The following is a 15,911-nucleotide window of genomic DNA, read 5'->3' as shown; positions in this document are numbered from 1 at the left end:
CATTTGACAGTAGTCAAATTTTGCACTGAAAACAGAAAAGAGTTCCTGAACCTCCCCACAGGCTACACACACACACACACACACACACACACACACACACACACGTATGTATGTATGTATGTATGTATGTATGTATGTATGTGTGTATTTGTATTTGTATTTGTATGTGTGTATATATCAAGACCAGATTTGGAAAATAGCTGTTGATGTGCCAGAATCTACTCACTATACTAGGACTATTGGGAAAGATGCCTGATATAATTACAAATTTGGTGGGATTAAAAGGATTTTTTGGGGGGGGGGAGGAGAAGGAGGAAGTTGCTACACTTTATTTGGAATATCATTACTGCATCTCATTTACAGATAATCCTCAGTTAGCAACCATTCCTTTAGCGACCGTCCAAAGTTGCAACGGCACTGAAAAAAGTGACCTACGACCGTTTTTTTTCACACTTATACGACTGCTGCAGCCTTCCCACGGTCACGTGATTGAAATTCGGGCGCTTGGCAGCTGGCGTGTGCTTATGACGGTTGCGCTGTCCCAGAGTCATGTGATCACCATTTGCAACCTTCCCAGCTGGCTTCCGACAAGCAAATTCAATGTGTGTGTGTGTGTGTGGGGGGGGGGAGAGCCAGATTCGCTTAACAACCAAACTGGAATGGTTCACTTGTCAACTGTGGTGGAAAAGGTCGTAAAATGGAGCGAAACTCACTTAAGAACTTCCTTGCTTGGCAACGGATTTAATTTTGCTTGGGTTCAACTCCTGGTTGCAAGCCAAGGTTTACCTATATTTGGATATGTCATATTACAGTACATCGGGTATCTCCCTGCTCTAAAATAAATGTCATTCTGCTATAGCCAAATTTACCTCCGATTAGATATGAATACTCATCACTCATAGCCACCAGAACAACTCCCAGCACCACACACACACACACACACACACACACACACACACAATCATTAGTAGATCCAGGCCATTCAACTTTCACAAGGAGCTGGTGACGCAAATCGAAGCCCATCTGCATGCAAGCCTAGCAGAAAGGCAAAGGAGGAGAGCCTCTTTGATGGGTCCCCAAAACACCTACTAGCAGCCCCAACTTTAGAGAACAAGGAAGGATTCTTCCTGGCTTTTGCAAAGTTCTAAGGAGGAACCGACTACATGCAGGGAAGCGGAGATTGAAGTGAGTTGGGAACGCACTGTGTGATTCCCTTCTCACATGTGTAGGACAGGGAAAGAAAGCGGTGTGCATGCCTCTGGCTGTGTCTTGATGTGTGTGTTGGGTGGGGGGGGGGGAAAGGAAGCCACACACACCAATCAGGAAATCCCGGGATTCTTTCTTGCACCACAAAGCCAGCCTGCTTTCTCCAACCGCGGTACACAGAGAGTTTCAAGAATCTCAAGGAAATTAGGAATCTTTCCTCCTCCATAGGAAGAAGGGTGCAAAATCCCTTCTGGGGGTGGGAGATTTAAATTTGGAGACTGCCAGATTTAAATCTCCCACCCACCCATCAGCCAAGCAGCCCAGAACCAACAAGCCTTGGACAAGCTTTAAGGGATCAGAGTTTTGATTCCCTCCCCTGTGCATTATCACAATATTTGCAGGAAAAGCACGGGTTGGATGCCCTGGCCAGAAACAAGGAGACTTGTGAATTCTAGTTCTGCCTAAAGCATGAAAGCCGGCTGGGTGACTTAGGGCAGAGTGAGTCTCTCTCTCTCTCTCTCTCTCTCTCTCTCTCTCTCTCTCTCTCTCTCTCTCTCTCTCTCTCTCTCTCTCTCTCTCTCTCTCTCTCTCTCTCTCTCTCTCTCTCTCTCTCTCTCTCTCCAACCCACCTCACAGGGCTGTTGCCGCGGGGTGGGGGTGGGGGGAAACAGGAGGAGGGATGCCCCCTGTCTATAGTCGACTCCCCCCCCCCACAAAAAAAAATACCAGCAGGATAAGCCGAAGAAATCAACGCGGGGTGAGAGAGGAGGAGGAGGAGGAGGAGAAAAGGACTCGGGATTGCAATCACTCCGGTTTTGCTGAAATTAGGAAGACGCCCAGCGGGAAGACCAGCGGAGCGGATGGGAGGATTCCATCGGATTAATTAATGGATAATAGAAATAACCGCACCTCCCTCTGCCATTCTCCTCTCTACGGAGCATTTTTTTTTGGGGGGGAGAGAGAGGGGGGTGTTTATCCCAGCCCTTTCTTGGTCCTGATGGGGCAGCAGCAATCCCCGAATAGCCCCCTCCCCACCTCTGACTTTTCTCCCCCCCTCCCCTTCCCCATCCAGAAAACATCTGGACGGTCCCTGGGAGAAGCGGGGCTGGGAGGACACCCCCCCGCCCCCAACCCGATCCGGAGAGGGCTTCCAATCGCCCTTCGGCTCTTGCAAGAGCAGCCTGTCTCCCTCCTCCGGCAGGGTCTGCCCTGGACGTCCCCGCCACCCCCGGTCCCCGAACCCACCGAAACCGGCGCCCGGCAGTCGCGCGGAACGTTTGCATTCGCGCTCTCCGGACCGAGCAAAACCTCCCGTTTGAGCGCGGGGCCAAAGGGGAAAAACCCGCCGACCCCGGGCAACTCCGGAGTGGCCGGCGAGGGAAGAGGAGCCTAATCCGGATCCAAGCCGGGATCTGCACCGAGGGAAGGGAAGGGGCTGCCTGATGATGATGATGATGATGATGATGATGATGATGATGATGATAATAAATAATGATGATGATGATGATGATGATGATGATAATAAATAATAATAATGATGATGATGATGATGATGATGATGATGATGATGATGATGATGATGATAATGATTATTATTCCCTACGCGCGCTCAGACCCGCAGCCCGTCCTCGGAGAAGGGTCGGCCGCACGCCCCCCTCGCCATGCCCCTCCGCCCGCCGGGGACGATGGAGGCTGTAGTCCTGGCGGTGGGGGTGGGCAGGAGGCCCCCTGGCCCTACCTTCCAGCACGGAGGAGACCTTGTCCAGAGGCATCTTCTTCCCTGGCTTGGCCGGCGCGCTGGGCGCGGAGACCGTCTGGCGAAGGGGAGCCGGCGCGGCTCAGCCGGAGGGGCGCCTCCTCCTCCGCCTCCTCCTCCTCCGCCTCCTGCCGCTGCTGTTGCTCCTTCCCCTGCTCGCCCCTCCGGCGGCGGCGGCGCCTCGTTCCCGCTGCCTGCGCCCGCCGCTCGAGCCCGGCGGCGGCAACCCCTTCATGCCCCCGGGGCGGGCGACTCAGTCCGGCGCCCGAGGCCGGCCGGCAGCCGCGGGAGAAAGCGGTGCAGGGCGGCCGGCTCCATCCTCCTCCTCCTCCTCCTCTCCCCTCTGCTCCTCTTCTTCTTCCTCCTCTTCTCCCCCTCCTCCTCCTCTTTCCCCTCTCCTCCTCCTCCTCCTCCTCCTCCTCCTCCTCCGCCTTGCGCGCCTGGTCCGCAGCGCAGCGCCCGACCCCGCAGCCGGCCCAGCCCCGACTGGGCGGGCGGGTGAGGGGCGAGGAGGGAGAGAGGGAAGGAAGGAAGGGAGGGAGGGAGGGAGGGAGGGATGGAGGAGGGAACGCCTTGTACGCATGTGCCCCTGCGCCCCCCCCCCAACACACACAGCCCGGGCACCCCCCCCACCCACCCCAGACAGGCGCGCGCCAGCCAGTCGCCCCCACTTAGCCAGCCAGCCGCAGCCCGTCCGCGGGAAAGGGTCTCCTCGCCTCTCCCCGTTGCCCCTCCGCTCGCCGGGGACGATGGAGTCTGTAGTCCTCGCGGTGACCTGGGGGGGCAGGAAGCCCCTCTCCCTACTTTCCAGCCCTACCCCTCCCACAGCCCGGGCACCCCCACCCCAAACGCGCGCGCGCCAGCCAGTCTCGCCCCCACTTAGCCAGCCACCCCTCGCCGGCTCCTGCGCGTAGCCCCGGTCCCTCTGCCCCGTGGAGAAGGGCACCCCACGGCAGTTTCCCCACCACAAGGGGCCCTTCCTTGGCTTCCTCCTGCTTTGGGTGCCCCGCTTGGCTGGGCTCCTGCGGGCGGTGGCTCGGCAGCCCCCCGGGGGTCCCCGTCCCGCCACAAGAGGAGCCGCTGGATCGGGTAGCCCGACCGGCAAACCAGCCCTCTTCAAGGGCAACCTGCTGGCCAATCCGGTGGTTGGAGTCGATGTGTGTAAAACCCAGGATACTGGTTTGAGGAAACCGTGGTTGGGCTACCTGCGGGTCCCTCCAGAAGTGCTTTAGTGGCGTGTTTGCTCGCCTGCTCTTTTTAACCACCCGAGAAATAATTTCCCTTTCTGTGCCATGGAGCCCGCTTCCTCGGGAATTCTGTGGATTAGGCAACTCCCTTTCCCTCCCTTGCCTCTGTCTTGCTTAAAAAAACAAAAAAGCTCACTTATTTTTAACTTGTTTATTCCAAACTCCTGGAGACCAGTTGGCAAAAGGTCTCTAGGGGGTACGAAAGCTGGATCCGGCCAGAGGCGGACAAAGTAAACTCAAAGGACCGAAGACGTGGGGAGGAGCGGGGGGGGGGGGAGAGGCGTGTGTGAACCTGGGCAGGAGGAGAGGGGAGTAGTCCCAGGATCCTCGAGGGGTGAACGGGGGGGGGGGAGAGCAGGAGGGTGGAAGATAGAGGCTGACGGTGAAGGAGGAAATGAAGGGTGCAGGCAGAATGGAGAGGAAGAGATAAAGAGAAGAAAAATTGGAGATGGTATAGAGATGGGCAGAGACAAAAGTGAGGAGTATAATTTAGGTGGCCATAACTCTTGGCTTCTAGGGGGAAATGCTAGCTAAGCCTCCCACTCCGTTGAGAGCTCAATCCTAGGCAGCGTCAGATGTTTCTCTATAGGGGCACAAAGAATAAAATATCTGCTGCGAACTCTGCGTAGGGGTCAGGAAGGGCATCCCGGTCAGTAAACGCTCATTTAGTCACTCCAGCGCCACCCTCCCGAAAGGGATTACAGGGTTGATTACAGGGTCCTAAAAAGAAAAAAGAAAAAAAAATGCTAGCCTTGGCTTCGATTCCCATGTATACTGTCACGTTTGAGGACTCTGTGCCTATGCAGAGTGCCTTTCCTTCCGCTGGAGATGGGCTTGACTTCAGTGCCTTGGCCAAGCTCTCCACCAGGTCCTTGCCACCTGCTCCAGCTCCAGCTTCTCCCTTTTCCTCTCCCTGCAATCTCCGGAGGTATAAAGGGTGGTGGAGTCTTGCCTATTCCGTGTCACCTTAAATGCTTCCCTCTCTGCCCCTTTCAGAGGGGTCTCAGCACTTAGAAAGATTGAGAAGAGAAGGGAAGAGGGCTGGTGATCCTGTCTGTAGGAAAGGGGTCTTCAGGGGTCTTCTGAAGAGCGTTTTCAGTGGATGACATTGCCCGGGCTGACCCTTTGGGGTGTTGCCTTGGGAAGGAGCGGAATGGAGTGGGGAAAGAGCGCAGGGTGGCTACTTACGTTCTTCTGAACAGGAGCGGAGCTCATGAACCAGGGTTTGTTTTTGGGTGTGCTATGTAGTCAAGGCTGGGCAGAGCAAAGCGGGATAGTTCAGAAGCCTGTCTGAATCACCTTCGGAGAGGATTGAACCCAGCCAACTTCTCCGCCTTTGATTGCACCGAATGCCTTTGTTGGAAGGGAGCTAGAAAGACAAATGTGCGTACTTTATTTCAATTTTATTGTGGTTTTGTTTCTTGGGCAGGCTGAGCAGCTGGAGATCTGCGGCAGCAGTAGGTGCTTTAAGCAAATTTAGGAGCCGCTTGTGAAGAGTGTGAAGATGGGAAGGGGGTATCTGATACTGTGCCTGGAGCGGATGACTTTCTTCTGTGAGCAGTAAAGGAGCAGATTTGTCCATCAATCTGCTAGAGTTTTCTTTGGATCACCGATAAGGAGGCATGTGTTAGAGAGCATGGCGTCCTCTAGATGATAATAAAAATAATAAAAGTTGGAAGGGAGCTTGGAGGTCATCTAGTCCAACCCCCTGCTCAGGCAGGAAACCCTATATAATTTCAGACAAATGGCTGTCCAGTCTCTTCTTAAAAACTTCCAGTGTTGGAGCATTTACAGGTTCTGGAGGCAGGTTGTTCCACTGGTTAATTGTTCTAACTGTCTGGAAGTTCCAGGTTGCTTCTCTCCTTGATTAGTTTCCAGATGGTGTTCACTGCATTAGCCCAAACTATGACTTACGTAGTCACTTACCTCGATTTACGACCACCGTTGGCACGTGAATTTCTGTTGCTAAGCAAGGTTTGTTGTTAGCCCCCAATTTTATGACCTTTTTTTCTTATTTTTTTGGGGGGGAGGGCACAGTGTTTTCTGTGAATCACTGCAGCGGTGACTCTAATGAACCAGAGTGAATCCCTGCAGATTCGAAGGAATCAGGCGGTCGTTATAGCGAATCCAGCTTCTCCCATTGACTTTGCAATGTCGGAAGCTGGCTGGGGAGATTGGAAATGGTGAAGATTCTCCAAAGCACCAAAAACGGCAGGACAAGAAACAACGGTTGGAAACTGAACACAGAGAGAAGCACCCTGGAATTAAGGAGAAACTTCCTGACAGTGAGGACAATCAACCAGTGGAACAGCTTGCCACCAGACGTCGTGGGCGCTCCAACACTGGAGGTTTTTAAAGAAGAGACTAGACAGTCACTTGTCTGAAATATATAAGGTTCTCCTGCCTGCGCAGGGGGCTGGACTAGAAGACCTCCAAGGTCCCAGCTCTATTCTATTCTATACCCTCTTGACTTAAAGAGAACACAGTAAAGGCTGAATGCCGATGTCCCCTTTTTCATCCTTTCTGTTCTACTTCTAGCAAAGTGAGAAATCGCCTCCATCAGCAGGTTATTTCTTTTCTCCCCGGGAAAAGCCGCAGCCTTTTCTCACCATATTTTTTTAATTTTTTTTAGATTTTTAGCCTGTACCACTGCTAATGGTTTGAAGGTTTTTTTTCCCCTCCCCCCTCCCCCCTCCCTCCTCCTGCCTCCTTGTCGTCTTCTTCTTTAACACACTTGCTCCCAGAGCATGTTAGAGAGACGGTTGAGTCTTCTTTGCATTTTCTGTGAAATTCTCGCGCTTCCCTCTCGGCTGATCATCGCTGGGTAGGGACATTTTGATTATTTTTTTTTTGGAAATCGATCCATCCCACGGTGGTCTAGTTCAGAGTTTGCCATAAAGTTGGCGCTTGCAAGTGCACAGGAAATGTCCAACGGTGGGGAAATCGGAAGATTCGGGCAGTTCAAGATTTCTTGCAAGCTTAAGCTCTCTACAAGAATCTGAGCTACTAACGGTCAAGGGAAATAAGCGGGGATTAAGAAGACAGTCAAGGCGGGCTGGACTCTTGTGGGCGCGCGGGGACTCATGACTTACGACGCGTTTGGGACCCCTCCCTCGGGCTCAGCCTGGTCATCTACCTGAAGACTGGAGCCCCTCCCTCTTTCTTCCTCATCGTTAAACTGAGACTCAAAACCCTTTTTTTAAAATTACAGGCAGTCCTCGACTTACAGCAGTTCATTTGGTGACTTTCAAAGTTACAACGGCAGTGGAAAAACTGACTGATGACCTTTTTCACACTCACAACTGTTGCGGCATCCCCGTGATCCCGTGACCCAAATTCAGGCGCTTCGCAACTGCTTCCTCCTTATGACGGTTGCCGTGTCCTGGGATACGTGATCCCCTTTTGTGACCTTCTGACAAGCAAAGTCAGTGGGGGAAGTCAGTGGGATTCACTTAGCAACCGTGTTACTAATTGAACAGCTGAAGCGATTCATTTAACATTTAATGGCCAGAAAAGTCGTAAAATGCGACAAAACGCGCTTAACCAATGTCTCACTTAGCAACATAACTTTGGGGCTCAATTGCGGTTGTAAGCTGAGGACCACCTGTACCCTCATTTAAACAAGATTTTACAACAGTATCATTATAAACTCACCTCCAATTAAAAGAGGTGGCATTTTTTTTAAAAAAGTCACACGAAGCTATGGACAGGCTTTCCAATCAGTAAGATTATAGGAAGTCATGTACGCACCACGGTAAAACTGCTACAATTAGTAGTTTGATACTTAAATGATTTGGAAATAATATGCACTCTCAAAACTACGCACACAGTATTAATGTGCACCTGGGCTAGACCTGGCTAGATTTTTAACCTGTCTGGGTTCTAGTACTAAAGGCAACAACACGTAACTGAATCTAAAGAGTTAATAAACCTAATGAATGGCTTTTTAATCTATTTAACAGCCATACTTATTTAAAGGGGCTTAAAATAGATTGTCTCCTTTGTGTTGAAAGATTACTGAAACCCCAATGAAGGGATGCTGCCTATCGTAATCTGCTAAGTGTTTTAAAATAAGCAAGATACGCCGGCTTTCATTTTGCATAGAATTATCGAGGAATTTACTGGAGTTTGAGCAAAAGAATGAAGAATGAAGGCTACTGCTAAGCTTGTAAGCCGCCCTGAGTCTTCGGAGAAGGGCGGGATATAAATGTAATAAAAATAAAAATAAATAAATAAAAGAATTGGGAGGTGGAGGGTTGGGTTGAGGAAAAACAGGAAGTAGTAAGGACTTTAATGCAGTAGACGCTGCCAGCTAAAGCTGAATAAAGGTATGGATACAGAAGAGGTATAAGTAGTAGACTCACTAAGATTAGATTTTATTAACAGTTTTACAGCCAGAAGAACTACTAGACCAGGGGTAGGCAACCTTAGCTCTTTTATGACTCATGGACTTCAACTCCCAGAATTCCTAAGTCAGACTCAGGAATTCTGGGAGTTGAAGTCCACGAGTCATAAAAGAGCCAAGGTTGCCTACCCCTGTACTAGACCAGACTCTTTAAGTTCACTGCGTGCAGTGTAACACTGCAGATTATTACTACTGTTGTTTTCCATAAAACTAATGCACACTGAATTTCAGAAGGTGAAGTGCAAAGCGTGGTTGTAATTATATTTTGCTTCATTTGCAAAAAGGCATTTAGTAAGCCGAGGTCTGTTCTCTGGTATTTGCTTTCCAAAGGTACTTGAAATCATCTTAGCGTCTAATGATGCCTAATTTAAAAGCTTCTAGCCAACCCCACAATGTTTTTAAGGAAGCAAAAGTCATCTTCTTTTAAGCCGTAAAATGACTTGATTTTGATTTAGCATGTTGTTCCAAACTTATTAATTTGTGGCTTATCCAACAAATTAAGCCAACTCCGGCTTACCACTTTGCCTGAGCTCAGATTTTTGATTAAAGCTTGCATTTGATTTTCGGTCAGTCTGATAAAAAATAGTGCTGCAGTACAGATTTTGGACAAATAAGGCACATTTGTTTCAATAAATGGGTACTCTTGATGTATTTGCAGTGATGAAGAAAATGAATAAAGAGAGAAGGAAACAGATTGTCACAAACACTTATTACTACATTAACTGATGGGTCACAACACAGAGGCTTTCAATATATTAATACAAAAGTCTCTTCTAGAATCAAATGAAAAGCACATCACAGTACACCGTTAATGTGTCCTCATGATGCAACATGTTTCCTTCAGAAATATGGAACGCTCCTAACCTAGCCTTTCAGAAATTACTTAAAACCTGAAGATTGTTCCACCAAACATTGGGGGTTGAGTGGATGCAGGCTACCATTCGGATAGTTGTTTGCTTCTATTTTATTAGCAGGATCTCTTTGTGAACTGCTTTCAATCCCGTGGATGTGGGTAGTTTATGTATGTATGATATTAAACCACAAAAACTTTGCTGTGGAACAGCTGTCTCACTTTGGCCACTTAGCAGACTGTGGGGCTAAAAAGTAGGAAATCCCTCCCACTAACAGAGGCCCAAATCCACCCCACAGCATAACACAGGCACAACTCCTAGAGAGGGTAATGCTGGTTTGTACAAGGGGTACGTACACAGCATAGTATTGTCCAGTCAGCCAGGTCCATCTGTAAGACAAGAGCAGGCAGAGCTAGGGGATGGAGTTAAATGCGTCATCAGCTTAGAATCCTTACGTTGCCACAAAGAGTTCAAGTCCTCTTGAATTCCGTTGATCCCTTATCTGGCACCGGTTTACTATTGGACTTAGTTGACCGGATTCTTGCATATAGGTTTGAATAAACCTTCTGTACTGCAACTTAGCATATTGTCCTGATCCTTTGCGCCTGACACCAGTAGACTTTGAGTCCTGCCCAGCTGCGATGTTGAGATGAGGTGATAGGGTTGCCCCACTAGGCCCATCCTTGTTCTGAAAACATCTCTGGTGGTCACTGAGCAAGTTTTGCTAGGTGGCATTCTTGGTGACTACAAACGTTGCTATAGGCTACAGAAAATGTACTGGAGACGTGTGATCTATAAGGTTAAGACCACTGAAATCATCAGATCTTTGAGTTGGAGCTGATGAAGAGGCAGGTTACACAATGGTTTTTGGAACTCTATTTTAAACAACAATCTCGAAAAGCTGCCAGAATTTTTTTTTTCTCGGACCCTGCTTATGCCTTACAGAATCAAAATCCACTCATGGACTTTAGCTTATTTCTCACTCCTTACTCTCTCTCTCAAGGCCAGCTGATGCTTACTTAATACCTGTTGAACATCTTCTTCAAGGCCATCTCGCTACTCCTCTACAGAAAAAAGACCTGTGTGACATTAGTTTTACTGTACTTGACAGGATAACGCAAGGCATGAAGTACCAGCTTCAGATGTTTAATAGACGGGGCAAGTGGACTGGAAAGAGAACGTACTTCCAAGTCTCAACAAAACTTGGGAGAAAGGCTGTGACAGAGAGGTGTCTGACAGAAGCGTACTTTATTCCCATCGCTTGCTTCTGTCTTATAAAAATGCTCCAATTAAGGGAAGAGCAAGGTGAAAAGAGAATAATGGCGAAGCCACTGAGAAAAACAACCTTTGAATCTAGTTTAGGTGTGTCCAAACAATGGCCTGGTCCACATCCAGCCCCAGAGAGCTGATAACGCAGCCCCACAAGATCATAACCATTTAACATTCTTAGGTGATTTTTTTCTAGCAATATTTGTAGACATCCACTATATATTTTATATGTGGTCCAAGACAATTCCTCTTTTGCTCATTGCCGCCCAGGCAAGCCAAAAGGTTGGACAATCATTGTCGAGTTGATCACTGGTCCTATTCCTGACACACTTAGAAAGTCAGGAATCCCTTGACTTCCATGACTATTGAGATCATGAGTAGGTATTCTTGAGGACAGATAATCAACTCTCTGGCTTAGCAACTCAAGATAAAATGCCTTTGTATGTTCTTATGTTACCCTCTTTCTCCCTTTTGGCTTCTCTCTTTCCTCCTCGTAACATTCAGATTAAACCCAGGTGTCCTGTCTGCAGCAGAGATGTCATACTGAGTAACAGAATAACAGAGTTGGAAGGGACGTTGGAGGTTTTCCTGTCCAACTGACTGCTCAAGCAGCAGACCCTATACCATTTTAGACAAATGGTTGTCCGGTCCCTTCTTAAATGCCTCTGGTGTTGAGGCACCCCCAGCTTCTGAAGGTAAGTCGATCTCCCTGGTTAATTGTTCTCACTGTCAAGAAATTTATCCTTAGCACTAGACTGCTTCTCTCCTTGATTCATTTCTATCCATTGTTTCTTGTCCTGCCTTCAGGTGCTTTGGAGAATAGCCTGACCCCCCTTCCTCTTTGTAGCAGCCCGTCAAACATGGAAGGAAGCAATGCTCAAGTTTACCATTTGCAAATTAAACCGATATACGAGTTAACATAATGGACATTGTTTATTAGGAATACAGGCCAAGAATGTTAAAACCATAAACCAAACGTAAGGAATAAAGCAACCACAGCATTACATAAAGAGCACTTCCAATAGCTTTCTTAATCAAATAGCTGCAGCCTAATTCTTATTTGGAAAACACTGGGATTCTCTTTCCTCATAGACGTGGTTTGGTATGTAACCAGAAAATTACAGGGAAATCATAATACAGTGCAGTCCAGCCCTTAATTTACAAGAAACTGTAAAAAGACACATTTTTTTCCCATGGAGGAGTGTCCTCTGATCCTTTCCCCCCCAAGAACATTTTTTTTAATTTTTTACATATCAGCTGTTTTCATGGTTAAAATTTAGGATAATTGCATGATAACTATTAGCAAGGGGTATATCCTGCAGATGATTTTAGGCTGGCATAATTTCAAAATGTAGAGTGCATTATGTTTATTTGTTTCTGATCTGCAATCAATCTTTACTCCAATATTACTAGGGTGTTTTAATCTTCTGACATTCAAGCTTTTCTTCGCACGTGATTGGGTACAAAGGCTAAGACAAACAATCCTAAGCATTTCAAGTAAAATACCTTTTGAGTACGATCAGAACAATCTTAACAGCTTGCTGGAGGATTAAATTATAAACATGGAAGTCATCTTTTGGAAAGAGATAAACGATGATCAGACTTACTCAAGTGGGACAAGGGTTGGGGTTGGTTTTTTTTTCCCCTCACTGAAACTTCAATTTATGTAGGACTGACTTTTCAGGAGAGACAGTTATAAGGAAAGAAAGTGAGGATGTGGAATGCATGCAGTGTGATCTACCGGTGGAGTGGAATTTGTTAAATAAGAGTGGCGAATATATACAATCAATCCTCTGAAAAGAGCTTGATGCTATCGCTTTACAAATAAATTAAAAAACAACAACAACATTTCCAGATTTACAAACACCCACAGCAAAATGCTTCCTTCAGTCTGTATATGATCTGGTAGGTTAATTTGGATCTTAAGGTTAGCTCCTTCATCACGATATAAAGGTTGATTACATAGCATCAAAATGGAATCGATGAGCCTCTTGCCTTTTCTCGCGGTCATCTGCTTTCTGGAACAACGGCAACAATAAAAACGGTTATTTTAGGGAAAAATAAATACGCCTTTGGTGGCTGCACCTAATGTTGATGACCAGAATTACAAAGACTCAGACAAGATGATGACTGTAAAAGATAATGCTGGAATGCTTACTAAAACCCCTGATGAATAGTAGTTTTTATAGTAGAGTTGTGGTGGCGCAGTGGTTAGAATGCAGTATTGCAGGCTGACACTGCCCACAGCCTCGAGTTCAACAGATAAACCTTGAATCTGACCCAGCGTGGCTTTGCTTTGCATTCTTAACCAAGGCGAAGTCTAAAGCAGGCCAGGATATGATGGTTATGTCTGAAGGTGGCATGTGAGACAGGCATCTTTACCATCAAAGAATGCCGATTGGTGACCCCCAGGAGGAGAGCGTTCTCTGTGGGCGCGCCAGACCTTTGGAACAGCTTACCGGTTGAGCTCCGGACGGCCCCCGACCTTCGCTCCTTCCGGCGCGATCTCAAAACTTTCTTTTTCGAACAAGCTGGCCTGGTCTGACGGGATGGGGTTGGGTTTTTATAAATAGTTTTAATTGTAATATGTATTAATTTTAAGGGCATAATGTTTAATGGTTTTTTAATTTTTGTATAATATTTTTATTGTGTATTGCCCTGTTCACCGCCCTGAGTCCTTCGGGAGAAGGGCGGTATAGAAATCAAATTATTAAATTAAATTAAATTAAATCTCATCCTTACTCTGACAAGGTGTTCTTGCTCCCTGTGGTTGAACCGGGACTTCAGGTTGACGGTGCTGCTTTGGATTTTACTGTCAGCCCCTGTATCCTTCAGGGAAGGTGTTAATCACACCCTGACTTCTTGGCAGTAACGTGCCCTTGCCACAAAGGTTCTGACATGTCTCAGTCTATAAAAACACCCCATGACACATTCCCTTCTACCCGTCCATTATCTCGGCGAAGAATTCACGCTGCATAATGGGGCCGTGTACTTGCCTGCCTTTCGTCTTTTCCATTCTTAATTCTGAACCCGTTGTATTGTCTCACGGATGACATTTTCAAAAGGTTATCTTGCAGCTTTTCATTAATGCAGGGATCTAAACAGCAGGCACGTTGCCCGTATTGGTGCAGCGCGCCAGGTTGGGATTCGTTCAACGGAACGGTAACGGGTGCATCCAATTCTGCTTAAAGGCAACCGGCCACGGCTTTTTTTTTTTTTTTAAGGATTGGCAGTGAAAAGCCATGATTGTTTTAGGCCGTGAAACCTGGCTTGCTTTGCGAGTGAAATTATAATCGCCCAAGCTCAGAATAAATCAAAAGTGGGGTTATTTCTCTTTGCCTTGGGTTTCCGTAGAGCAGCTTCTTGTCGGATAATGGAATAAAAGGCTAAACTCACTCGCAGACACAAGTTACTCATTAAATGACTGCTGTGGTCATTAAGTGAACATCAAGGTTCTTATAAATGAACCAGTTTGTTCATTTATGGCCAGTTTTGCCCAAAACTGGAAGGAAATGCCGGATTAGGGCAAAGATGTCATAAAACAGGGTCATGTGATCACAAAACTCTGCAAAGGGCTATAAATGCAGGCCAGCTGCCAGGTGTCCAAGATGCGTTGGGGAAGAACTGGGAAATATAAGCCTTGGTGAAGACCTCCAACTATGGATAGCTAGCAAGACAGGGAGTTAGGAACGTTTCCCTCTGGGGTGCCTCAACATTTAGGGGTTGGGATTTATGTGCCCGTTGAGTTTTGGTAATTATGCAGGCTCTTAAGTGCTTGCCTGGGGTGCCAAGAGTGCTTTTGAAAGACTTGGGTGTACTGAGCAACTGTAAAAGAAAGCGGGGAAGGGGCGAATCGACGAGAAATTGGTAACACAAGGCATCGCTGATTTACTTCTCCGCAGGAAATGCTTCTGGCATGTTAAAGGAACTACACCACAGCAATTCCCATTTAGCCTTAATTGCGAAGCACACAGATGCTTTCTCTGTTGCATCCCATCTCCTGTACCACGGGGTGGTGGTGGGGAGAGGTCCATCCTAAACTATACTTAATTTGAACAATTTCTGTAAGGAAAATTTTGCTGTTGAAACTCGGGCTTGGAAGAAGCAAAACAAAGCCTTCATCCTATCGTTCAGGTTTCTTTCATGCTGGTCCAGTTTCCATGCCTTTCTTCAAAACAGGCACTTCCTTTGGGCGCTAACATTGTGGGCCCTTTGCTCTATTATCTTCGGTTTCTTTAAAAAGCCCAGCGGCCAATTGATGGATTATAATGCTCTGTTTAGAACTGAGGGGCCAAAGAGCGAAAGAACGACTGTCCTAACATAAAAGGTAAAGGTTCCCCCGCACATGCGTGCTAGTCGTTTCCAACTCTAGGGGCCGGTGCTCATCTCCGTTTCAAAGCCGAAGAGCCAGCGCTTGTCTGAGGACGTCTCCGTGGTCATGTGGCTGGCATGACTAGACGCCAAAGGCGCACGAAATGCTGTTACCTTCCCACCGGAGTGGTCCCTATTTTTCTACTTGCATTTTTACGTGCTTTCGAACTGCTAGGTTGGCAGAAGCTGGGACGAGTAACAGGCGCTCACTCTGCTACGCGGCACTCGGGATTCGACCTGCCAAACTGCCGACCTTCTGATCGACAGGCTCAGCGTCCTAACCCACTGAGCCACCGCGTGCCTTTGTCCTAACATAGTTCGGCATATAAAGTCAGCTGTTGTCTCAAGGACAACAGCTGTACAATAGTTGTATGTCCTGGCCTGCTCTTTGGTGCTAAGGTTGCGCAAGCATCCATGGTTAGAGCTTGGCTAATTTGCAAGCAAAACCTTTTGGAGACACTAAACTAGGTTACTTTTATGCCATCAGCGGCAAACAACAAGCCATCGCAAGCCTCAAAAAGGTAATCATGTCCAGAGGTATGATTATGGCTCGCCTAGACAGTAACGCTTTCTGTCTATCCTGCTGAATGGTCAGCTATGAATAGGAAGCCCTATGAGAAATGGGGACAGGCTTTTTATTTTGTGGCGCTGAAAGGAAGCCTTTTAAGTAACTTCTGGGAATCAATGCGTTTCAACAGAGTAAAATAGCAGCTTTGCTCATGGTTGGTAAAATGTCTGTTTTGAAGCTTGTCAATAAGGAAGCCAGCGAGGGCACTTAATTCGGAGGGAAGCGACTGCTTTCTATT

General features: G+C 47.5%; 2 protein-coding genes across 2 annotated transcripts in view; both read right to left on the bottom strand.

Moving 5' to 3' along the window:
* The window catches only part of NETO2 (neuropilin and tolloid like 2), a gene marked incomplete at its 5' end in the record, with an annotated part of 28,270 nt that extends 25,292 nt beyond the window's left edge, over positions 1 to 2,978 (bottom strand). The window contains one exon of the mRNA XM_081335567.1: positions 2,945 to 2,978. Coding sequence (XP_081191693.1) covers positions 2,945 to 2,978 — 34 coding nt within the window. The remainder of the gene's footprint in view (positions 1 to 2,944) is intronic.
* An 8,676-nt stretch (positions 2,979 to 11,654) lies between these two features.
* ITFG1 (integrin alpha FG-GAP repeat containing 1) overlaps positions 11,655 to 15,911 on the bottom strand; it is a 78,034-nt gene continuing 73,777 nt past the window's right edge. Inside the window, exon 18 of the mRNA XM_081336051.1 lies at positions 11,655 to 12,752. Coding sequence (XP_081192177.1) covers positions 12,693 to 12,752 — 60 coding nt within the window. The 3' untranslated portion in view covers positions 11,655 to 12,692. The remainder of the gene's footprint in view (positions 12,753 to 15,911) is intronic.

The sequence above is a fragment of the Vipera berus genome, assembly GCF_964194415.1.
Source record: "Vipera berus genome assembly, chromosome: 10".
NCBI lineage: Eukaryota > Metazoa > Chordata > Lepidosauria > Squamata > Viperidae > Vipera > Vipera berus.
This window is presented reverse-complemented; position numbering and strand designations above follow the sequence as displayed.